The sequence below is a fragment of the Citrus clementina genome, unplaced genomic scaffold (genome assembly GCF_000493195.1).
Source record: "Citrus clementina cultivar Clemenules unplaced genomic scaffold, Citrus_clementina_v1.0 scaffold_2, whole genome shotgun sequence".
Classification (NCBI taxonomy): Eukaryota; Viridiplantae; Streptophyta; class Magnoliopsida; order Sapindales; family Rutaceae; genus Citrus; species Citrus x clementina.
The window spans coordinates 5,611,386-5,636,154 of NW_006262688.1; the positions used below are offsets into that span (position 1 = coordinate 5,611,386).

The 24,769-nt window shown below is 34.5% G+C and overlaps 3 protein-coding genes across 3 annotated transcripts; all 3 read left to right on the forward strand.

Annotated features, from left to right (window-relative positions):
- The first annotated feature begins 4,128 nt into the window (after window positions 1-4,128).
- Window positions 4,129-9,772, forward strand: LOC18052055 (DNA topoisomerase 6 subunit B). Its single transcript, XM_006445908.2, has 19 exons — window positions 4,129-4,361; window positions 4,464-4,516; window positions 4,687-4,784; window positions 4,860-4,965; window positions 5,238-5,375; window positions 5,533-5,584; window positions 5,725-5,789; window positions 6,377-6,483; window positions 6,633-6,735; window positions 6,836-6,921; window positions 7,035-7,231; window positions 7,742-7,857; window positions 8,002-8,087; window positions 8,258-8,330; window positions 8,529-8,620; window positions 8,752-8,890; window positions 8,966-9,060; window positions 9,142-9,316; window positions 9,448-9,772. The coding sequence occupies exons 1-19, from the start codon at window positions 4,286-4,288 to the stop codon at window positions 9,592-9,594; spliced, it is 2,004 nt and encodes a 667-aa protein (XP_006445971.1). The 5' UTR covers window positions 4,129-4,285; the 3' UTR covers window positions 9,595-9,772.
- Window positions 9,773-10,855: 1,083 nt separating this feature from the next.
- On the forward strand, window positions 10,856-16,062 carry LOC18052056. Its single transcript, XM_006445911.2, has 12 exons — window positions 10,856-11,179; window positions 11,272-11,412; window positions 11,509-11,557; window positions 11,722-11,739; window positions 12,850-12,965; window positions 13,034-13,147; window positions 13,533-13,583; window positions 14,495-14,583; window positions 14,679-14,739; window positions 14,821-14,898; window positions 15,028-15,132; window positions 15,560-16,062. Exons 1-12 carry the CDS (start codon window positions 11,063-11,065, stop codon window positions 15,686-15,688), a joined length of 1,068 nt encoding a protein of 355 aa, XP_006445974.1. The 5' UTR covers window positions 10,856-11,062; the 3' UTR covers window positions 15,689-16,062.
- A 3,971-nt stretch (window positions 16,063-20,033) lies between these two features.
- On the forward strand, window positions 20,034-23,921 carry LOC18052057 (FT-interacting protein 1). Its single transcript, XM_006445912.2, has 2 exons — window positions 20,034-20,298; window positions 20,904-23,921. The coding sequence occupies exon 2, from the start codon at window positions 21,281-21,283 to the stop codon at window positions 23,597-23,599; it is 2,319 nt and encodes a 772-aa protein (XP_006445975.1). The 5' UTR covers window positions 20,034-20,298; window positions 20,904-21,280; the 3' UTR covers window positions 23,600-23,921.
- The last annotated feature ends 848 nt before the right edge of the window (window positions 23,922-24,769 follow it).

The window sequence follows — 24,769 nt, forward strand, 5'->3', positions numbered from 1 at the left end:
TTTTATTTTTTATTTTTTTTAATTGAAGAACGAATTTGTAATTACACCATCAAAATGTGGAAAAAGCGTGAGTAAAAATACTGCAGTTGAAGTTGGTAATGATTCGATTCGGTTTTTTGAATCAAATTAAACTGTTGGTTTTTTGGAAATAATTATCTAAATTGAACTGAACCCATTTCTTTATATATATTTTTTTAAATTTTTAGTTCTTTCTCATGTATGACGAGAAGACAGAAAATCCTGCCCTTTGGATGACGAGAAGACAGAAAAAATGTTTACTGAGATCCGCGAAGTCCAGCTACCATCACCGATGCGGACGCCGGCACCGAATTCTTCTATCGATCATCAAGCTTTACTTCTCTCAGTACAATATAAATTGGAAACAATCTGGACTTATGTGCTAAAAAATTCAACTCTTTAACTTGTTTATAGTTTTAATAAACACCAGAAAAGTGTAATGTTAATATTCAAATGGAAAAATCTCTACCTTTGAAACTATCTTTTCACTAAATCTAACGATAAAAGACTGAAATCAAGAAAAGATAAAATATCGTGGTATCTTGCAACTGTTGCAAGATAGCTAGTCTAGATAGATAATATAGCTAATTAATGCATGAATAATATGTGTAGTTGAATTTTTAACATATTAATTATTCAAAATAAAATATACACGTGTCATAATATTATATGCTTATTATATGACTAATATAGTACCCGAAGATATTCCAACATTTCTCAAATTACAGACCACTGAAAATAATAATTAAACTTTATTAATTAATTAGCTCATTCAATGAAGTAGCACCACAAGGTCCACATCATTTTTCGGGTCATAATAAAAATGCATTTTGCCTGCCGCTAGTCACATTTTCTCAATTTATAAAGAGCAATTCTAATTGACAATCGACAGACTTCATTATCTTCTTTCAAATTTGGAAAATAAATATTGCATGGACAAGATTAGCCCTTAAATTACATCTTACCTCCTGTACCAACCTACTGTATTTATGCTCTAACTTTTCAATCAATTTATCCATCTCTAGAATTACGCCAAACTCAATCAAATAAAAAGAACAATTCCAATTTCCTACTTTGCATTATTCTAGTAACGGGTGATTGTGTTTCAGTTTGAGCTTTTCAGATTTCGATTTGGTTTACAATTTATTCGGTTTGGAGAATTCAATCCAGTTAAATTTGAATCCGGTTCGGTTCGGATTAAAATTTTAGATTATTAAATATATGTAGCAAAAGTACAAATGCAGAAAATAAACAAATAAAATACAAAAAAAAATGATAAATAAAAAAGGGAAAAAAACTCTACAATATCAGTAAGTACCACCATGAGGTCATCAAGACCAGACATCATTCATCTTCTTTTCTCCATCTTCCTTCTTAATCTCTAAGGACTACTAAATTTGTAATTTTGTAGAATTTCTAGTTAAAAAAAAAATATTCGCATTATTCATTTTTCATTTTCAAACCATGAAATGAATTCATAAATTTGTTTGTCTGATCAGTCATTGGAAGGCCCACTCGTGCATAATGTATATCTACGGACCACAAAATTTGGTACATGCACTATGCAGTTCTAGAGCATGGACCACACATGCATACAATATAAAATATTTTTGATGTCATTGTACAAGTTCTTTGTTTTATTTGGAAAGATTTGATTTTTAAAAAGAAAGACACTTAATAGAAAGAACCATTAGGGCTTAGCCCAAGTATCTAGAGTTATTTTTATAAAAAAAATAATTTCAATCTCCGCAGATGTATTGTAGATGTTTAATTTAAATTTTTTTCTTTAAAGTTTCAAAACTTAAATAAAAATAATTGACGTTCTTCGAATATTTAAAAAGATTAAGTTTAAATTTCCTTCCTCGAAGCTTTATCACGAGCAATAGTCTCTTTTGTTTTCTTTTTGCTATTTAATTTGTGAAACGAAAGTTTTGATTTTTTTGCGCATTATTTTGGCATTTCAATGCAATTGGGCGATGATGATTGAGTTGAACAAGCCCATCAGTAAAACGTGTTAAATATAAAAACAAAACTTATATTTATTTTATTGTCCACTATTTTTGAATTTGACGTGTGTGGCCCCAATTAATCTTGTGTGATGTCTCTATTAATTTGTCCTGTGGATGGCAAATTAATTGTATCCTTCGCTGGGATAATCAGACTGCATGGCCAATTATTTCACATTGGATTGTCATCACCCGCGTATGAATGATCCTTTTAGTTAGATCCAAGACCAAAACGGTAGTAGTCTGTGAGACTATAGGGGGCCTATAATCTACATAATAGTTTTTTTTTCCTTTTTGACTTTGTGCCTAATAGTAAAAATGTAGCATTATTATAAAATTGTCAATTTAATATTTCCGAAGTCTCTCATAGATTGTAGAAGATACTCATTGTATTAGTTTAGTTAGTAGAATAAATTTTGATGGTAGAAAGGTAATTAAGAAGTGGAATTCAGTGTTGAATCGAGTTTTTCTTAAGTATTGAATTAAAGATATTATTTATTATTTATTTTTGTTTTTTTCATTTCTCTTATCTAACAGTCATTGACAAAAACTCAGCTCAACACTAAATTCTTATCAAATTTATAATAATTAAAGTCTATTTTCACCGATTTGTGTGATTTGATTTTGATCCACTCAATCAATTAAATTATACAGATTTGTTTAACTATTTATTACAATGAATGATGATTTGTCAGACTTGTGTGTAATAAAGTTTTGGTAAATTAGTTTAGATATTTGGTAAATACATTTTTAGTCCCTATAATTTGAGTCAATTACTCAATTAATCACTATATTTTTAAAAATTACCCAAAAGATCTATGTCTTATATATATATATATGACAATCACAAATTTGAGTTTGAGACAATTACTCAATTAATCCGTATATATATATATTGAAAAATTTACCTATCTAGCCATTTTCATAAAATCATTATCAAAACTAATCATATAACAAAATTTCTTACCATAATAGCCACATATACTCAATTTAGACTAAATTATCCTTAAAACAAAAAAAAAAAAAATCTAAAACCACAAGCACAACATTGCCCAAACCACCTCATATCTTTTCACGGTTTTGTTAGCTTTGACAATGACTTCCTTCGACAATAGTGGCTTCCATCGACGGCAAGCTTGCTTCCTTCGAGCCTTCAACTTATTTTTGTTAAGATTAGATTATGTCATATAAAACACATTAGCTGTTTATTAACATGTCTCCTAGAAGATTATTTCAATTTTATTGTCAAGTGTGCAAGAAAATAAATCAAAGTATGCCAATTGGGGCCGTTGAGCTCCCTTCACGTGGGCATTGGGCTCCATCATTTGCCATCCCTCGTGGACGATCGTCTCCATCACCTATAACCAAAACGAGTGATGATTTTCAATGCGGCTGATGACTTCTAACGTGTCCGCAACCAACACAGCTGCTATCTCCCATTGCCAGCAACCAACCAAGTTATTTTAAGGGTAATTTAGTCCAAAATGGTTGTAAGTGGCTATTATGGTAAGAAATTCTGTCATATGGTTAGTTTTCATTTTATGAAAATTGTTAGATAGTTTAATTTCCCGCATGTATCTAAAAGTCACAAATTAAATGGTTATAGATCTAAAAAATTTATAGTCACTAGGAATCTATAGTTTCATTTTTTATATGTTATAACCGCCACAGATTTTTTTATTGTATATCTAGAAAATTTGCTTTACATTTACAAACTTGTGTCTTATATCGAAACATAAAAAGTACAACGAATAATTTTTTATCAACAATAGACATTTTGTGACAAACAAACCCTTAGGCCGTAGCTAGCATAATCCTAGATGAGTGGATATATGTTAACAAAAATGGGCCGGCCAACCGTTTTATGAGCGGCGAGCTGGGCCTCCTTGTCCTCAGTGGGTCAGTCCTAAGCCCAAACCTTGGCGGGAAAATTGGAATACTTTCAGAGCTAAGGAATATTCGTTGACATCACATCACACGCGACACACGCATACAACTCTAATCGAAGCCGTCCATTTCATCGAAACAGAAAATCCTGCCCTTTAGATGATGAGAAAACAGGACAAAAGTTTGCCAAGATCTACGGAGACGAGCAACCATCACCGATACAGACGCCCGCACCGAATTATTTTATTAATTGTCAAACTTCCCCACTCTCAGTACAATGGCTAAAGCCCTAGCTAGCTGCTTGATCCCAAGCTTCGATTCGTGAAAATCAAGCAAATCAAAAACAGAAAAACAAAAATCTGTTAATTGTAGAAATGGGGAATGACGGTGACCCGAAGAAACGCAAATCGAAATCTCCTAAAACACCAAACGAAAGCGCTCTCAAGCAAAGTTATTGAATTTCTCTCTCTTTCTCTTTGTGTTTTCATTTATCGTGTAGTTGATTTTGCTAAGAGTAAGATTATTATTATTTTTAAATTTTAAATCGTGCAGAATCTCCAGCTGAGTTCTTTGCTGAGAACAAAAACATTGCTGGATTCGATAATGTGAGTGAGCTTGAATTATTATTTTTATTTTTATTTTTTTGTTGTTATTTTTGTTGAATAATGTGAAATTACTTGGTGTTTAATTTGAAGGAATAGAGATAGTTTCAAGAGTTAATTTTACAAATGCGTAATAATTTGTTGGCATGATTTTGTCCATTGGTTGATTTCAGCCTGGAAAATCTCTTTACACTACTGTGAGAGAGCTTGTTGAGAATTCTCTCGATTCAGCTGAGTCCATATCTGAGCTTCCTGTTGTTGAAATTACAATGTAAGTTTCAGTTTGTATGCAACATTTATCGTTTTGATTTTTTGGTATTATAATTAATTGAATTGAATTTTGCAGTGAAGAGATAGGTAAAAGCAAGTTCAATTCCATGATTGGTCTTGTTGATCGGGAACGTGTTGACACTAAACTGTATGATGATTATGAGACAGAAAAGGCTCGGGAGGTATTTGTACTTCTAGCCATGTTTCTTTTTGTTTTTAATCTCGTCAGCATTATTCTTGAAAAGAACATTTCAAACTTGGTTTTGAGGTTAGGAGTTTGATGTTGTTACATTTGTAAAGTTTCTTCAGTTTCTATTTGTAGTTAATTGGATGCTTTTGATTGCACTGCATGTGACTGAATCTGTTCATTGCACAGTAATCGAGAAACAAGACAAAGAATTTTGGTTTATGCTTAAAACTTCATTTCATTATGATGTTGTTTTGTGACATGTAGAGACGGCTAGCAAAGGAAGCTCGTGCTCAGGAACTACAAGCTAAGAATGCTGCCCTTGGGAAGAAAGTTAAAGAACCATCAGCTACAAAGGGTGCAAAGGGTCGAGGTGAGGCTTCATTTTACAGGGTCACGTGCAAGGTGTGATTTCACTTTCCACAGTAGGATTCTTCTGGTTTAGTTTATTGTTTTGATATGTGTTTAACTTTTTCTTGTTTGATCAGTCCCTTGTCTCAAAGGATTCCATTTCTTATTTTATACATATGATTCTCATTATTGAAATTGATTTTTACTGTAGGATAACGGGAAAGGTATGCCGCATGATGACATCCCAAATATGTTTGGTCGAGGTATGGTAGTTGCTTGCCAACTCAAGACTCCGTTTCATAGTGAATATATGCTTGCAGATTGTTTCCAGTAACATGTGAATATCAAGAACTAAAAATTCACTTCATTTTTTTGAGCTTCATATTAGTTTAATTTGATGCAGTTTTGTCTGGGACTAAATATGGATTGAAGCAGACAAGAGGGAAGTTTGGTCTTGGTGCAAAGATGGTAATATTCCCAACAGCCATGAATTTACATCTTTCTAACAGAATCTATAACTCATACACAACAAAAATGATTATACAGTATGTGATTTCCTTTTAATACTAAATTCAATTGTCTTTTGTGCTTGGATGGATTAGCGGAGTGCATTCAGTTGTCTTGTCGAATTTAAAACGCAATGTAGTATCTTGCATAAGCACCCAAGATCTGAACAATGTAACCTTCGAAAACATGGCACCATCTGTACATAACTTTTAATTAGGTGGAAGTAATATTTCCTCTGTATTGCTATAAAATGCAACTAAAAATATTTTCACTGAAAGTTCTTCAGTTGTTAGTGCTGCAGAAATTAAGTTTCCCTTCTTTATGAGTGCTGACTACTTTAGCTAAGTGAAACCTTGGGTTCGAAACCCCACTCACATTTGTGGGAAGGGAATCTATTTGCCAGTCATTTGCTTAAAAAAAAAAAAGAAAGAAAAAGAAAAAACACAAAAAAGTCTCACTTCAGGCTTAAATTATATTCCAGTTCCCATGCTTTTACTTTATAGTTGGGATAAAGAAAACTTGGTAATTTATCCGTTTTTATTTTGCAGGCACTAATTTGGTCCAAGATGAGCACAGGTCTGCCAATAGAGATCTCATCGTCAATGAGAAGCCATAATTTCATTTCGTTTTGCAAGCTAGATATAGATATTCATAGGTATTACTTGCTTAAAAGGAACAAGCCATTGAATGTTTAAGATTAACCCATAAACCCGAAAATTCTGTTTACTCACACTCTTAGATAAAGTGAGCACTAAATGATGGCTTTGGAGATTATTGTAAAGTTGCTGAGTTGCATATTTTCAGAAACATTCCTCATGTTCATTTACATGAAAAACGGGAGAACAAGGATAGGTGGCATGGAGCTGAAATCCAAGTGGTCATTGAAGGAAATTGGACAACTTACCGTGTAAGTCTATATGATTGGCTCTAGCAGTTGATTGTAAGGTTCATTGTAGCTTGTTGGTGGTGTTTTGTTGAGCTAAATTCTCTTTTGTCTGCATGTGCAGTCTAAGATATTGCATTACATGCGACAAATGGCTGTTATCACTCCTTATGCCCAATTTCTATTTAAATTTGTATCTGAAGTGGCCGAGTATGTGCTCTCTCTCTCTCTCTCTTCCCCTCCCCCCTTCCCCCTCCCCCCAAATAGACACACGCTTGTTCTGATATTTATTTCCTTATGCTTTTCATTTCATTTCTGTGCAGAAAAAACGTCACTATAAGATTTTCACGGAGAACAGATGTAATGCCTCCAGTTCCTGTTGAGACAAAGCACCACCCCTCTTCTGTAGATTTACTTTTAATCAAAGGCCTTATTGCAGAAACTTCAAAAGGGACTCTCTTGCAGTTTCTGCAGCATGAATTTGTAAATATAGGAAAGTCCCTTGCTGAACGGTTAATTGGTGAGAATGTGTGAGCAATTTTTTCTGTTACAATGCTGTGATAATTTAATGGGGCCATTCAATTTCACTGAAGTGGATAGAAATGTTACTTTATTACGTTAGTGGGTGGGATGTAAAGTGGAGCATGCATTTATATTTTAAATTGCAGTATGCATCTAATCTCTGATAATTATTTTATGTTAAGTGAGTTTTACTTCACATACTTATTTATTGCTAAGGAAGTCGCCATTTCTATAGTGCATAATTTGAATTCAAACTCAAAATGGCAAATAAATTGACATGATTATCATGGTCGTTTTACCTCACAACTTTTGCTGTATTGGTTGGGGTATCCACATCAACATGCTAAATACATTTTCTTGAAATTGTATGACTCTTGAGATTGTGCTGAATTACAGATTTTTCCTTTCCAGCCAGTTCTTGAAAAGCTGTAATAAATATACTCCCTATAATTGCTATGACAGTCTCTGGATGGTCAACTTGATTCCTAATTTGATAATTCTCTCTTAGGTGAAATGGGTCCTGAGTTTAGCCCAAAAATGGCTGTCAAGTCTTTAACTTCTCAGCAAATAGTTCGTATCCATCAGTTGTTTCGTCAAGCTAAATTTGATGACCCTAGTGGTGGTGTAAGCTACTTATTCCTAAATTTTCTTATTGTTATTTGGTTGTCAACAGTTTTTACTGTTTAAGTTAGTTTTTTCTGAAGTGTACATCCCAGAATAAAATATATCATATCTCATGGTTTGGTACATCATTAAAACTGTTTTCAGTGTCTTAGTCCTGCAGGGGAATACAATCTTCGTCTAGGTATTATAAAGGAACTTCATCCAGACATGGTAGCAACCTATTCAGGCAGGTTGTGTATTAAATCCGGTTTTTGTTAAATCTGCTTGTTATATATTTTTGTAAGATAATGATTGGTATTTAAAGTAAGATAATCGGTGTTAAAAATTCTAGATTATACTTTCTTCTATGCATAAAAGTTGGTTCCTAAAGTCTTTATTATTTCTTTTAAAATAAATGCAGTGCTCAAGTTTTCGAGGGGCATCCATTCATTGTGGAAGCTGGTGTCAGTGTGGGTGGAAAAGATGTTAAGCAAGTAAGTACCTCTGTATTGACAACGATTCATTTAACTGGTAACACTGCCATTGCTATTCATTAAATAAAAGAATAAGGTCAAATTACCAATCTATTTTTAAGCAAGTTGGGTTGCGTTGACTATTAGTTGGATATGATTCTCCATTTCACAGTCATTTTCCAGTGATTAACATCTGTCATATGGTTTTATAAATTGCAGGGCTTAAATATTTTCCGATTTGCAAACAGGATCCCACTTCTTTTTGAGCAAGGTGGAGATGTTGTCACCAGAACTGCCATGAAGAGAATCAAGTAAGATTCAGGAGAAGTAACATTTTCTCTTCTGTCTTAGAGAGAGCACATTGGGCTCATAATTCTGGCCCTAAGGAAAGCTACAAAATTTTAATTTGAATTTTATAAAGAGATTATTTTTTTTTTTTCAGTTGGAGTAGTTACAAGATCAATCAAACACAGGATAAAATTGGTGTCTTCGTGAGTATTGTTAGTACCAAAATCCCATTCAAAGGAACTGGAAAGGAGTACATTGGAGATGATACCAAAGAGATTGCTTCAGCAGTCAAGGTGAGGCATTGTCCTCTTGTACTCAAATTCTTTGTTACAAATTTAACAAGTAAGCTAACAACATCATTTCTCCAGTCTGCTATTCAACAGTGCTGCATCCAGCTAAAATCAAAAATAGTGCGAAAAATTCAGGATCGTGAGCAGCAGGAGAGAAAGCGAAATTTGAGCAGGTAAACCAACCACTCAGTTCTTTCTATGTTCAGTTATTGTTGTCATTGGTACATTCTAATAAAATCCCTATTGAACGGCAGGTACGTACCTGATGCTACATACGCTGTATATGACGTTTTGAAAGAAATTTCAAAATTCCATGCCTCAAAGAAGAGGAGATACGAGGAAGAAGAAGAAGATGTTCTTAGGAAAGTCCAGTCTCGGTCAATCACAAAAGAGACTCTGAAAGAAATGCTTGCTCAATATGTTGAAAAGGTGAGTCTAAGTCACGACTCTAGTTCTATACATAACCGAGAAACCTTGATGAGCCTATGAGATGGCGTTGTCTCACTATGTGTTCTTAAGCATTAGTGTATCTGATTGTTGAACTCTCGGTAAATTTGCAGGTGGACTACGAGATGGCATTGGAGTATGCGACACAAAGCGGGGTGAACGAGGAACCAAGGGAAGCTATATACATACAAGCACTTGAAGATGGATATAACTTCACTGACTTGCACAGTTCCAACTTTGTCTTCAGATTCATACAGTAGGAACATGTCAAATTTTGCTTTTTATTTTTTTTAACAATTAGATTTCCGATATTTTTGAACAAGTATTTGTTATATAGTTCATGTTATTATTTGGTTCCCATGTATTAAAATTTAGAAAACGATACGTTTGAGAGCTAAATGTAATTCCAATTGCGGCATCAAGATATTAATGTCATTGAGGCGATTCTATGATTACTTTTCAGCGATGTTTTTCCAAATTACAATTACATTAGAATGCTGTTGAGATCTGACATCACTTTTAGCTGTTAGCTGTCCAAATTACTGACTCCCATTTAAACGACGTCGTATTTACGAAATTTCAAGGGGGACACGTGTAAATTTCTCCGAAGGTTCCTTGGTGTTTCAAATAAAATAACTTGTTTCGCAGCCATATTTTTTTATAACTTTTCATGTAAGTCTTATTTAAATAGAGTTCTTATTAATAGAGTTTTTATGAATAAAATTTTTATTTAAAATTTTTATTGTTTAATTATTAATAAAAAATTTATGAAATTATTTTAAGAAATAAAATTTTTAAAATTATATTATAAAAAATAAAATAATAAAATAAATAAAAGATATTTTAAATATTTAAAAAAATTTCTTAATCTCCTCTCAAAAATATAAAATTTAAACTTTTATTCTAAAGATAAAATATATTATTTAAACTTTAAAATTCTACTAGAAAAATAATTATATGAATTTAATGATTAAATAAGTGATTAAATCTAAAATACTTTGGCTCTGTTTGGTACAGCTTATTAAATAGAGCTTATAACAGTAGAGCTTATAGCAGTAGAGTTTATACTAATAGAGTTTTTGAACAAAAAGTCATTAGGTGTTTGGTTGTCAATAAAAATCACACTTTTGAACCATTAAACTGTGTGATATTTTTTATATTATATATTTTTAAAAATGTTTTATAATCTCTACTCCCAAAAGTTTAAATTTTGAGCTTTTGCTAATAGAGGTAAATTAGCTTATTTAAGATAAAAAAACTCTACTAAAAAAATAACCAAATACTATAAAATTTTAAAAAAAGTGATTATATAATTAAATAAGCACTTATAACTCTTAAATAAGTCATACCAAACAGACACTTAATTCAAAATTTAAAAATATAACTACTTTAAATATTTATTGGGATAATTTTCCACCAGTCCTACCGATTTCGAATCAGAATTAATTCGACACAATTGATCTGCGGATAAAATAAGTGATTATATCATTAAATAAGTTCAGTCACTCTGTAATCGAAAAAAAAAAAATAAGGTTCAGTCACTCTTCCCCGAGAGCTCAGGTGTCACCCTCTCTCAGATTCTCCACACATCTTTCTTTTCTAAAATTCCTTCAGAATAGGAAATTCTGAAAAGCGAATCCAAAAGATTTCAAATCTCCTAGTTTTGAATTACAGAAATTGCAGGCATTGCATTGAATTGTACGAACTGCACAAATACAATTACAAAGAATGGCACCGCGAATCGCGATTCTCGGAGCTGGAATCTTCGTCAAAACGCAGTACATTCCAAGACTCGCAGAGATATCTGATCTCGTTTCCCTTAAATTCATTTGGAGTCGTTCTGAGGTAAATCATTCTTCAATTCCTCTCACTTTTAGTTCATTTTTTATGCTATACGTTTCGTTATTTGATTTATTTATTTATTTATTTTTAATTAGGAATCGGCGAAAAGTGCGGCGGAGGTTGCACGTAAGCATTTTGCCGACGTGGAGTGTGTTTGGGGAGATAACGGACTTGAACAGATTATTAAAGAGGATTCAATCCTTGGTGTCGCCGTTGTGCTTGCTGGACAAGCTCAGGTTTTAATTTCTATCTCTAAAAGAAATTCGCTTGTAGTTATTAGTTTTGTTTTATTTTTTTAACTTACAACTACAAATGAACTGATTTTTTATCAGGTTGATACATCACTAAAGCTTCTAAAGGCTGGCAAGCAGGTCATTCAAGGTAATTCATTTTCGATAATTGAATTTCAGATGTTATAATAAAATTAAACCAAAAAAATATTGTCGGTTTTGGTGTTTTGTAATTGTCATTGTGGAATGTACTGAAATTTCTCTTTTGTTTGTTCGTGCCTTACTTTTTGCTTGGCTGACTTGGGGAATCTGAAGAAAAGCCTGCTGCAGCTAGTAAGTTGAATGTGTTTTCAGTTAATTGGCATTGTTAGTTGGTTATTTTATCTTCTCTTTATAGAAATAAGCATGATTGTTGTCTCTTTTAAAGTTTGATGTGTTAATTATAGTTTCTAGTTTAACCTGAAAAGTGATTCTTTGACAAATTTAAATTTTGGGACCATTGACATGGAGGAAGTCTGATCACATGGTTTCCATTAAATCTATTCAGTAAAAATTACTGACTCTCCCTTAGTGAGCTCTATTCATATTTTCAATTCACCATTGCAAAATAGATGTACTCAGATCACGATGTAATCTTCAAAAACAATTGGTGTATCTCAAGTTCTACGGAGAGCATTATTACTAGGAACTTAAAAACCAGAAAATGTGATATACCTTCTTCTTTAACTAAAGAAGACTCCACTGCTTCCAATGTAATTTGGATGACAATCAAATTGCCTTGAAAGAAAATGTTTTTCCTTCAATACTATTGCCCACAAGATACTACAGAATTATATTTATGCAAAATTTGTTGGTCTCTTTTAATACGAATTTAATGCGCTAGCATTGCTATAGAAAAGTTGTTATCTGATTCCCCAATAGAAAGAGTACAGAGAACTAGGTGATGTATAGAAATGGAGTCATATTTTTTGTTTAAATTCTCCAATTGGATGTGACTTTACTGCCTTATTGTAGATATACTCGGTCATGCTAATTGCTTACCTAGTTGGCTTTAGGTAGAAAGATTCTGATAGAATCCGATTTTCTGTCTGATCTCAATCTTCGTAATCTGGATTCTCATTTAAGCTCATGATATCATTTCAGAGTGATATGAACAGAATTTCAGTCCTTAAATCTACTGGAGGTTTCAATCTCACGTTAGTACTTTCTTGAAATTTTATTTTTGACAAGCATATGATATTTTATTGCTAACCAGCCATTTTGTCTCCCTGTATTTATGTCATAACTGTCTGCAGCATGATATCTGCAATGTGTGCTCTTGATACATTGCTTATGAATATTGCACCTGTTGTTGCTCCCAAACTATACCTTGATTGTAAGATAAAAAGTTACTGTTGATGAAATTTTAATTTTTTAGCCACTAAATGTTGTTTGATAATGCAGATATTAGTGAGATAGAAAATGCCTTGTCAAGATACAATTCTATTTGTCCGGATCCCCCTGGTCAACCAATTTGGGCTGTGGCAGAAAATTATCGTTTTGAACCTGCGTTTGTGGAGGTATTTGTTTATGCCATATGTGGTTTATTCCATCTATGACTCGCAAGGGCTTAGTATTGCTTTTGCAGTGCAAGAAACTAATAGCTGAAATTGGCGACATGATGAGTGTCCAAGTTATTGTGGAAGGATCAATGAACAGTTCAAATCCTTACTTCTCCAGCTCTTGGAGGCGAAATTTTACTGTATGTATTTCATAGTAAATTTCAGCGTTCAAATATCTTATATAGGTACACTACCATGTGCCAAAAAAACATGTGTTTAGTAATTTTTCATGCGACCTATTTTTAGTTCAATATTCATGAATTAGTTGATACTATGATTGAGGGCTTAACTGTTCTGATACTGATTTGATGGCTTATCGGCTAGGTTAGGGGTAGAAACTATGTCGAGGATTAGGGGGAATGAAAGAAATTTTTGTTTGGGATGGAATTTGAAACTCTATTGGTTATAAGTTTAATCCCTGTCGAATGTCTAATTGTTTGTGAAATAGGTTCTCTTACATTCTTAGTGTACTTGAATTAATACTTTCGTGCCACATGTTGACAATTGTACTCTCCTCTCTGACAGGGAGGTTTCATTCTAGATATGGGGGTCCATTTCATTGCTGGATTGAGGATGGTAATCTCATATTCTCTGACACTCAATGGTAACAAATTGTGGTTTGGTTTATAGGTAATATCATGCCTTTGTATTTTCTTCAATTTATTTTCTCTTCTTATAACAACCATTCCATGCAAAATTGCCGAAAGCTGGAATCAGATCTAATCACTTCTCAGAACACCGCTTTGGTTGGGCCATCTTTCTGTAGCAAGAAGTGAAATTCTACACTTATGAAACTGCCTTATCTTTTTCTGGTTTCTTGAATCCTTTCTTCTGACATCCTCTTATTTGAGTATCTTATCCCTATGCGAACTAGAAAACTCAAGTTTGTTTATGAGATCAATTAATTGTTAGTTATAAGGTAAGAAAGACAATCAATATATTATGATGCAAAAATAGAATTAAGATGGGTCAATAATATGCGGTGCCTACAGTGTTCAATGTAAAGAATCCTACGTTCTGTTTTCCACTTTGTCAATTTTGAAACCAACCTTATCTCCTTCCCTCTTCCCATTTCGTAAAAGATTAATACCCAACAGAATTAAAAGAACTATTAGATTTTTAAATAGAAGTAAGAGAAAAATGCTATGATGAGCTTGCATTAATGAAATTCTCATTTCATCCTTAAATAACATCAACTTTTTGAAATGTGTTTTCTATTAACAACATGAAGTTCTTAAATGTCCATAAACAACTGTTGTGCATCCTGAAAGTTTCCTATATTCCAAACTTTTATTTGAGGAACGAATTGTGATAGATATGTATCGTTTGAGTCAAAGACAGAATATTTCAAAATGATTTGAAGCATTTGGCTTGAGCTACATTATTCAGAGCATTATGAGGCTCATATTTAAATAAATAGGTTTCTTCTGGAAGACTTTGTTACTGAAGTTTGGTGCTGAATATGATTTGCTTGTCTTTGTAAAAAGATCACAGGGTGTGAGGTTGTTTCCGTGTCAGCCATTACCTCTCATATAGATAAAACTTTACCTCCCCCTGACAACATATCCTCTAATTTGTAAGTTGTCTTCTGAATTATGTTGATTGTTTGAGAAAGTTTTAACCATATATTTGGAATTCTAAAGATTAGAATATCACATTTCCTGGTCTCAGTCAACTGGAGAACGGATGCTCTGGAGTTTTCGTGATGGTTGTTTCCAGTAGATCACCCAAGGCATGTGGTAAAGTTATAATTTACTTTGAACTCTATGCACGTCCATTTATTATTCTTTACTCATATCCTTTGTTACTGCAGATATTCTGGCGAGTTGTTGGCATGAAGGGAACACTACAAGTTGAGCGTGGAAACCAAGATGGACGCCATGGTTACCTGGTATACTGAAATTTAACTTTTGTTGTAGTACTTGTGAGATTTAGTTACCTTTAAGACTCCTCAACTGTTTATTTTCTTTTTACCTTGAGACTAAATTCTTTGCTACATCAATTTGGGAATGTACAACAGGTAACACAATATGGTGCTGATGGGCAGAGTAAAAGCATGTTCTACCCATTCAGTGGAGTGACTGAAGAATTAAAAGCTTTTATTCATGACATTTCAGAGGCTAAGGTAATATAGGTGACTTCCATAATTTAGTCGGACCATAATAACTTAGTTTCTTCAGCCTAGGATTTTCCATTCAGTGCATGGTGTTTACAGTAGAATTCCACAAACCAGACTGCCATGCCTTTTTGGCCAACTTCTCATTAATGTATCTAATCTGAATTCTAATCATCAAACCTAGCTTTTCTGCTTGATACTAACTTTCCCTGCAGCATCTTGAAATATTCCTAATTAATTTAGCTTAAAAGCCTTTTTAAGCCTTCCGTCACTTTCATTTTCTACCTGTATTGCCGTCCTAGCAGGCTTCTTGGTAGTTTATTCCCTATTTTTATTGTCTTTTCTAGCTGAATAAAATTAAGTTTCTCGTGGGTGCTATGGCTACCTCTTGATATTATGATTTTTTTTTTTAATTCTTTCTTCTGCTTTGTTGCAGAAGGGAATCAACCATGTACCTGAGCCACGCAGTTCTTTTCTGGAAGGTGCTAGGGACGTTGCTCTTCTAGAGGCAATGCTTGAATCTGGATCAAAACAAGGAGCCCTAGTTCACGTGAAAAAGTTCTAGGTTGGGGTCCTTGAGGATTTATGTCCTAGGCTTGGCTACATCATTGTTTGAGCTCGGAAATATGATTCAGATGCTCGATGCTTTCTAATTGTTCTTAGTTCAGTTGTTCATTTAGACTATAGCTGTCACGAGAATTAGAACCGTCAGATGCTCACCTACTCATAGCAGGTTTATTGGCTCTGAAGCCATCGATTTGCTGTTACTATTATATCAATCAAGTTTTGCTCAATAAAGATTTATCATCAAAATTCTTACACGAGGACTGTGCAACTTTACGAGTGCTTGCTCTTGTATGACAGAGCCGAGTTTTTGAGCTTACGAGTATATGTACCCTAAAAGGACTGCATTACTGTTATTTAATCTATTTGAACTCAGCCGGAAAATCTGCTCTTACTTTTAAAATGTTTAGTACTTTTACTAATACAAGTATACAACCACTTGAGTTACCTGAATGGGGACCTAGACCATTCCCATTTTGTTTGAACAGATTTACTGAGAGGATCTTGAACTAAGAAATGGATTTTAAAAATTAACTAGAAGTGAAAAAAAAAGGTAACGCTGAGCAATTACAATAATCGAGTTTATTGATATTTTCAGTGTTGTCGGTGCTGTCATGCAATAATTCGACAGAGGTAAGGAGATGTACTAGTACTACGAGATTAAGGTGTTGTTACTTGACCGGCAGTTATAAAGACGACAAAGTACTATAATTTCAAATGGGGCCCTTAGCTATTTAATGCTATCATTTTCCTTTTCAGAATGTTCTGAGGCATGCCCTGCTCCGAAGGAAAGTTCATCACACACACATGGAACATGTCTATATTGATTGATCAAACCTATCCAGCTTGGAAAAAATGAAAAATTGCATCCTAATATAATGGAAAGTTAAAAAAAAAAAAAAAATGATCCCATCATTTTATTGTCAATTTCTATCATGTTGAAGCGCATTATTAATGTTTCCGAGTTAGACGTGACTGAAGAAAATCTAAAACTTCTGCAAAGGGAAGTTAGCTTCTCACCCATTTGGTGTTGAGTCACAATCATGAGAGACAGCTGCTGCCAAAGAGAATGACGAAGCGAAGCTTGCATATTGTCAAATGTCCTTTTGCTCATGACCACTTCACATGGTGAGCAATAAGTTCTGGGATGGCATTCACAGAAGTTGAAGAAAGAAACGTGCTTCACATCACATGCCTATTAATACAAGTTCATGAAAGGTCCATTTTGTAGGGGAAACAAAACTTTGTCTCTAAAAATCCATTTCAAAATGAATTTATATATTAAACATTGCATGTTGATGTATCCTAAGAAGTAGCATTTGCATGATAACGCTTCAAAAATCCCATTTCCCCGTCAAATCAATCAAGTTGTATGTACACTCTTTTGTTTGGAGGGTTGAATAATAATGAGAAATTTCACCCATTAAAATGAATTTTGTTATCTCTTATATATTATTATTCGAACTCATATGACTATAGACACAAAGCAGAATCACAACCCTATGATAACGTACATTAATTTTTTGTTGATTTATTTAGCAATTAATATCTTTAAATTGAAGAATATTCATATCCTAATCCATTTAAAGAGAATGGAAGTATATTTGAGATTGAGGTATTGTGCCTTTTAACTTCACAATTACTATTGGTTCAATAATTCATTAGCTAGTAAATGTTAAAGGTATATTAAATAAAAACAAGTGTTTATTAAATAATTTAATGGCAATAATTTTAAAATTACGTACGGTAATAATATAGTAGGTAACAATTTCTACCTTTAGTCTTACCAATACTTCTATTCAAAAAAAGAAAAATGAAATTGGTCTAAGTTGGAAGAAGAAGGTGGGTAGAGAAAAGGATGACTTTGTTTCACACCAACTGTGCCTACCACAACATCTGTTTCTTTATTTTCTCAACTGCAATTGCAAAAGATTGGACAAAAACTATTTCACTTTTCCCATCAGGCCACGAAGAAAATGAACATTAATGATATATAAACCCAAGGAGTTGCATGCTGTTTTCAAATTTTCAATTTCTTGTCCCCGTGCCACTCCCCATCATGGAAACTTCAATTTTGAGAATGGACCTAATTGAAGCACTCGGTGCCAAAATGAAATCAATTGCCTCTTCCATTTGGGGATTTGCCAAGCTGTCTTGGCGATGGTTTTCCCAAACATTTTTGGTTATCTCTGTAGCTTTTGCACCAACCTTTTTATCTCACGAATGAAGAACCCTTGTCGAGTTTCGTATAGGCTCGTTCGAGGAGAACAAAAACACTTGTGCTTATTTCGAATTTAATTGTTCATTTTGAATCCGATCAATATCATCTACAATTTCACACTTCTTTTCATATTGATCATAATAATAAATAGGCGCATCAGTCCCAACGGAAGCTACAATTATCCAAATAATTAATCGTGTGTCATAATTAGATGAATAAATTTAGAAAGATCTTTAATTTTAAACATGTTTCTCCGTGCTAAGTTTACACGTGTCAAGTTTACACGTGTGTCATAATTAGATGAATAAATTTAGAAAGATCTTTAATTTTAAACATGTTTCTCCGTGCCAAGTTTACACGTGTCAAAGATCGTCACCCTAAATATAGGCCAAAACTATAGTATCATAGATGCATGTTACCACAGCTGGATCCAATTATTGAATTTAACCCACAGTTGTCTTCAAAATTGAATCTAAAAACTCAATTCAGCTGTGGTACCATACAACTGTGGCACCGTAACTGGACCCGTAAATATAATAAAACACACACAGACACAGAGTTAGACATCGTCCAAATATCTAACAACTCCTGAAAATGTGTGCACTGCCTGAAGGGAGTGCGTAGCATACGTGGTGGGAAGCAGGATCATGTACACACCCTACAGATTACATCCCTTAAGCTCAGCCAATAGCCCAAAAGCCATCTGACTATCCGTCAGAGTATGACGCTTGGCACAAAATTATGAGGACTTACTGAATCAATATCAGATCATAAAACAGAGTATTATCACCTTTTTCTTGCTTGAAAACTGGGACTTACGGTTACCGGTGCTGGTGAGCTGTACGCGACTACCACACACTGCCCACGCATGACAATGAGGAGGCCGTACACCGTATGTTTTGTTTTAATTGTTTTTGACGATTTTATCGTCTACGGAATTTTCACACGAGTCTACTGGTGATATTTTGACACTTGCTACGAGAAAATACTTTCCAAAACTTTTTTAAAAATTTTGAGATTTATAAAATTAAAATAATTTCTACAGTACCCCATAAATGAATAAGTAGAAAAAACATGCTTTCTGAGATTTATTTATTTATTTATTTTCATTTCAAATGCGTTCAAAGGATGAACTGAAAGCAATTTGAGTTTAACTAATAAGTTTTAAATTTGTAATCTTGTAATTTAAAATATATTTCATTGAAGATGACTTGACTTATGAATTTTATTTTATAAAAAATATTATATGTTATCGTTATTAAAAGTAAAAGATAAATCACATTTTTTATTATTTAATTAGGGTAAAGAACAACAACATTACAATAATTTGAAGTAATAAATCACGAAAACATAACAATACAACGATCTTTATTTTTTTGTCATGTAATTATCACATTTAATATTGTAAAAAGTACATATTTTGACGGGTCATTGGTAGTGGTAAGCTTAAAGGTCCTCGTAGGCCCAAAAAGCCTATGTACGTAAAACGAACTTATTAAAATATCAGGAGAAAACCAAGAAGATAAAAATGAAAAGTTTTTCTCGTCTCCAAGAGCAAGAAGGGCACGGTCTCCAACTACAAGCCCGCCTAAGTCCAAACCAACAAACCCACCCCGCATGTGCCAAAACCGACCACTTTCCCCGCACGTGTGCCCCTGTTCCTTGTGCCAATTAATAAATTCAAAATAAAATATTAAGAGACAATATCGAATCTGCCCTTATGTTCTATTCAGTATCTTAATGTCGAGTAAAGACGCAGTTGCAAAATTCTTGAGATTGTGATTTTAGAACCTGTATTAAACAAATTTCTTATCAATAAAAATTATACAAAATTCACAAGAAATTTCTCTCAAAATTTTATCAAAATTCAATAATAAATATTATATTGTTCACTAACGTATCAATAAAATTGAATATTTAGGATCTAATTATAATATCATGCCCATAATTTGAGCATTGTTAGATTGTCAGAATTTTGCGTTGTTATTTAATCAATTTCAAATAAAAATCATAAGTATTTCATATCTTAATTCTTTTGAATTGGTCTTAAAGAAACCAAAAATTAATAAACAATGTGCGTAGCTAATGAACCAGACAAAAGGTTAAAATAAATAAATTAAAAAAAAAAAAGTTGGTGGTGGCTGAGTAGGCTCTCTGTGTGCTTTTTATAGATTAGATTCAGTCTCTTTCCGTAGATCTCACATTTTTTTTTTATTACATGATTCAACTCTTCAGTCTTTACTAGCTATCTTTGTCTCTTCACTGCTTCATAACTCACTGCCCATTATTCATTTCCCAACACCCAATAAAATAAAATTAAAAAAAGGATTTTGATTTTTCATTGCTGCAACTTCACAACTTAGCTGAGCATTACGCACATTGTGCTAAAGGTACATTTTTTTTTTCTGGCTCTTTGAAAAATTCTTTGCTTCACGACTCTAGCTTTTGTTGGGGTTAGCTTGGTAGTTGTTGAAAGTTTGAACTTGGTTAGCTTTGCTTGCTCTTTCAAGTAATGCAAGAAAATGCATTCTTTTGTAGTATATGTTTCTTGATGGCTTTGAAAGTTAAAGCTAGCACATTTTTACTGAACTTGGGTAACTTCCCGTTTTGTCTTTAACATATACTCTTTGTGATTTTTTCATTTTTATTTTTATATTAGATCTGTTGGTACAAATCTGTGGGGTGTTTACGTTGTTTGGCTACTAAATGTTATGATGTAATTGGAAAAATTATAAATCTTGGAGTCTACATTACATGGGTTAGATATGCTGCTCAGCTGAGCTTGATTAAAAAAAAAAAAAAAGAAGGAATATTGGGTTCAGTTGAGTTTAATTTGTAATGATATATTCATGTGTGGCCGTATATATTTAGGAAGTCGAATTTGACACTCAAACTCTCATTTTCTTTCATCTATATCAGTTTTGATTTGCACCTAAATGGCAGGTATGAGTTGTAGTTAATTGTAGCTCTTGTTTTTCTTGTTCTGATTTTGCAGGTTCTTGGTGCTTTCTGCTCAAATGCATTGACTGAAGTGCCCAGTGTTTACTCTATTATGGTTGACGAGGTCCTTTAATCTTTTTCCTTTCTCATCATGCACTAGAGATCTGAAATTTAGAATCCAGAAACTATGTTTGATTTTCTTTCCTTGATTTATGCCTTATCATATCTTTTAGCTTCATTACACTTGTGTCCTCAACTTTCTGATCTCTGGTTTGTACAATAGCCTACTAGCTACAACAAAAGAGTTGGGGTTTCGATCATTGGAGACATTCATTGTGAGGTTGAACTTGACTTAGAAAATCTTTGTTTCTTCTTGTGTAACTGTAATATTCTTCTGGGTAGCCTTGGTTTTGTTATTACATATTAGTGAAGATGCAGAAGTCTCCACAAGCTATAGACTTTGCTCTGAAGGAAACCTCCCCCAAGATTGGTGCGGGGTCTATCACAGGCGATAAGCTTTCATGCACCTATGACCTTGTCGAACAAATGCAATACCTTTATGTCCGGGTTGTCAAGGCAAAGGATTTACCTGGAAAAGATGTTACTGGTAGCTGTGATCCCTATGTTGAAGTAAAACTCGGAAACTATAAGGGAACTACGAAGCATTTTGAGAAGAAGTCCAATCCTGAATGGAATCAGTGTTTTGCTTTCTCGAAAGATAGGATTCAGGCTTCAGTTTTGGAAGTGTTGGTGAAGGACAAGGATGTTGTTTTGGATGATTTAATTGGCAGGGTAATGTTTGACCTCAATGAAGTGCCGAAAAGGATTCCTCCAGACAGTCCTTTGGCACCCCAGTGGTACAGATTGGAAGATCGTAAGGGAGATAAGGTTAAAACTGGAGAGCTGATGTTGGCTGTTTGGATGGGAACTCAAGCAGATGAGGCGTTTCCTGATGCATGGCACTCAGATGCAGCAACAGTCAGCGGTGAAGGAGTTGCAAATATTCGATCAAAGGTATATCTATCCCCCAAGCTTTGGTATGTGAGGGTCAACATTATTGAAGCTCAGGACCTGCTACCTAGTGATAAAAGTAGGTTTCCTGAAGTTTTTGTGAAGGCTATCCTCGGAAATCAGGCATCGAGAACTAGAATTTCTCAAAGTAAGACTATAAACCCAATGTGGAATGAAGATTTGATGTTTGTAGCAGCCGAGCCTTTTGAGGAACCCTTGATTCTGACCGTCGAAGATAGGGTAGCACCAAACAAGGATGAAGTGTTAGGTAAGTGTCTGATCCCATTGCAGGCAGTGCAGAGGAGGTTGGACCATAAGCCTGTGAACACTAGGTGGTTTAACCTTGAGAAGCATGTTATTGTAGACGGGGAAAAGAAAGAGACTAAATTTTCCAGCAGAATTCATCTGAGGATATGTCTGGATGGTGGATATCATGTTTTGGATGAATCGACCCACTACAGCAGTGATCTGAGGCCAACTGCAAAACAGTTGTGGAAACCCAGCATTGGAATATTGGAGCTTGGCGTTCTCAGTGCTCATGGGCTGACGCCAATGAAGACAAAAGATGGACGAGGAACCACAGATGCTTATTGTGTGGCCAAATATGGGCAGAAATGGGTGCGAACACGGACAATTGTTGACAGCTTCGGGCCACGATGGAATGAGCAGTACACTTGGGAAGTTTTTGACCCATGTACTGTCATTACTGTAGGGGTATTTGATAATGGCCACATCCATGGACAAGGTGGCGGTGGGAAGGATTCAAGAATTGGTAAAGTGAGGATTCGATTATCAACACTTGAAACTGATAGGGTTTACACACACTCTTATCCTCTTTTAGTTTTGCATCCTTCAGGGGTGAGGAAAATGGGCGAGGTTCAATTGGCCGTGAGGTTTACTTGCTCGTCTTTGATTAACATGCTGCATATGTACTCACAACCATTGCTGCCCAAAATGCACTACATTCATCCATTGTCTGTTATTCAGCTTGATAGCTTGAGGCACCAGGCTATGCAGATTGTCTCCATTAGGCTGAACCGAGCTGAGCCACCATTGAGGAAAGAGGTTGTGGAGTACATGCTTGATGTAGACTCTCATATGTGGAGTATGAGGAGAAGCAAGGCTAATTTCTTTAGAATAATGGGTGTTCTAAGTTCGTTGATTTCTGTTGGTAAATGGTTCGATCAAATCTGCAATTGGAAAAACCCTCTTACAACCATTTTGATTCACATCCTTTTCATCATATTGGTCCTTTATCCTGAGCTCATACTCCCCACCGTATTTCTCTACCTTTTCTTGATTGGCATTTGGAACTTCCGTTGGAGGCCAAGGCACCCTCCTCACATGGACACTCGATTGTCGCATGCCGAAGCTGCTCACCCTGATGAACTAGATGAAGAATTCGACACATTCCCCACTACCAAGGGATCAGACATTGTTCGCATGAGATATGACCGCCTGAGAAGCATAGCAGGGAGGGTTCAGACAGTGATTGGTGACCTTGCAACTCAAGGGGAAAGGTTTCAGTCTCTGATAAGCTGGAGAGACCCAAGAGCAACCACTCTTTTTGTCACTTTCTGCTTGATTGCTGCTATAGTCCTCTATGTTACTCCATTCCAAGTTGTTGCCCTCCTTGCAGGCATTTACGTGCTAAGGCATCCCAGGTTTCGCCACAAGCTTCCATCGGTTCCTCTCAACTTCTTCAGGAGGTTGCCAGCAAGGTCAGACAGCATGCTATAAGGACAGCCAACTTTTGCTTGGCCTTTGCTGTCTTTGGATCTCACATTTAGCCGCCCAGATTCTGAAGCAGCATGCCAATGTACTGCACCAGCGGCTCAACATCTCTCTGTTTCTTTATGTGATGTAATTTTTATCTGCACAATCTGGTAAATTTCATGAAAACTCAGCAGGCAGCTTGTTCAAGTTGATTTGATTCTGTTCATTTGTAATATGTAAACTCTAATTTTAATTAGTTTATGCAAACCTGTCACCTAAATTATGCCACCTACATTGTTCTGTGCAAGTAATATAATTTAACTGCTCGTCTTGGTTGTGCTTCGTATCCACACAAAACCCATTTTCATAATCAGGCTTTAGTCTACAAATGCAAGTATTGTGTTTTTAAGTACGAGCATTTCTATTCAACCCCTTGTTTTCATCTTTACAGAACCCCTCCCCCTAGGCTTAGCAAAATTCGGGTCCGGTCCGGTCCGGGTTTTGGTGTTGCCCGGGACCGGACCGGATGAGAGAAATGCAAGCCCGGACCCGGGTTAAAACCCGGTTTTTCCGGGTGCGGTCCGGGCTTGAGCCCGGCACCTTCCGGGTCCGGGTTTTGATCCAGGCTTTTTAAACCCGCATGTGATAACTTTAATTTTTTTTTCAATTTTTTTCTTCAATTTTTTTTTTTCATTTCTCTAACAATGCAAATTTTAAAAAAGAAAATAATCAAATAAACTCATTCAATCTCAAACTTTAAAAAAGAAAATAGTCAAATACAAATATATAACACATTAACAATGCAAAATTTGCACAAATGATAAATAAAAATTATTTCAATCTACTTTCTAATACCTAAATTCATCTAATTTCTAACTTAAACTCATTCAATCTATGTATAAAATAAATAAATTAAATTCAACAACACAATAATCACACAATAAATTTAAATAACATCCAACATATCATATATATAATATATTTATTTTTTAAATTTATTAAAAAACCGGGTCCGGTCCGGTCCGGGTTCCAGGTTTTTTGTGTTGAACCCGGACCCGGGCCCGGAAATGTCCGGGTTTGAGAATTTCAAACCCAGATCCGGTTTTTATATGCATGCGGTCCGGGCGGGCTTTTTTGACACCCCTACCTCCCCCCCCTTCTTTTTTTTTTTGGCACAATTAAATGTTTAAAAAT

Excerpts from the sequence above, each read along its gene's own strand:
- LOC18052055 (XM_006445908.2), top strand. The coding sequence starts at position 4,286 with ATGGGGAATGACGGTGACCCGAAGAAACGCAAATCGAAATCTCCTAAA. Across the intron at positions 4,966-5,237 it reads AGACAGAAAAGGCTCGGGAG|AGACGGCTAGCAAAGGAAGC; the intron begins GTATTTGTACTT and ends TGTGACATGTAG. Across the intron at positions 8,088-8,257 it reads GTAGCAACCTATTCAGGCAG|TGCTCAAGTTTTCGAGGGGC; the intron begins GTTGTGTATTAA and ends AAATAAATGCAG.
- LOC18052056 (XM_006445911.2), top strand. The coding sequence starts at position 11,063 with ATGGCACCGCGAATCGCGATTCTCGGAGCTGGAATCTTCGTCAAAACG. Across the intron at positions 11,413-11,508 it reads TGCTTGCTGGACAAGCTCAG|GTTGATACATCACTAAAGCT; the intron begins GTTTTAATTTCT and ends ATTTTTTATCAG. Across the intron at positions 14,740-14,820 it reads TTTCCAGTAGATCACCCAAG|ATATTCTGGCGAGTTGTTGG; the intron begins GCATGTGGTAAA and ends TTGTTACTGCAG.
- LOC18052057 (XM_006445912.2), top strand. The coding sequence starts at position 21,281 with ATGCAGAAGTCTCCACAAGCTATAGACTTTGCTCTGAAGGAAACCTCC.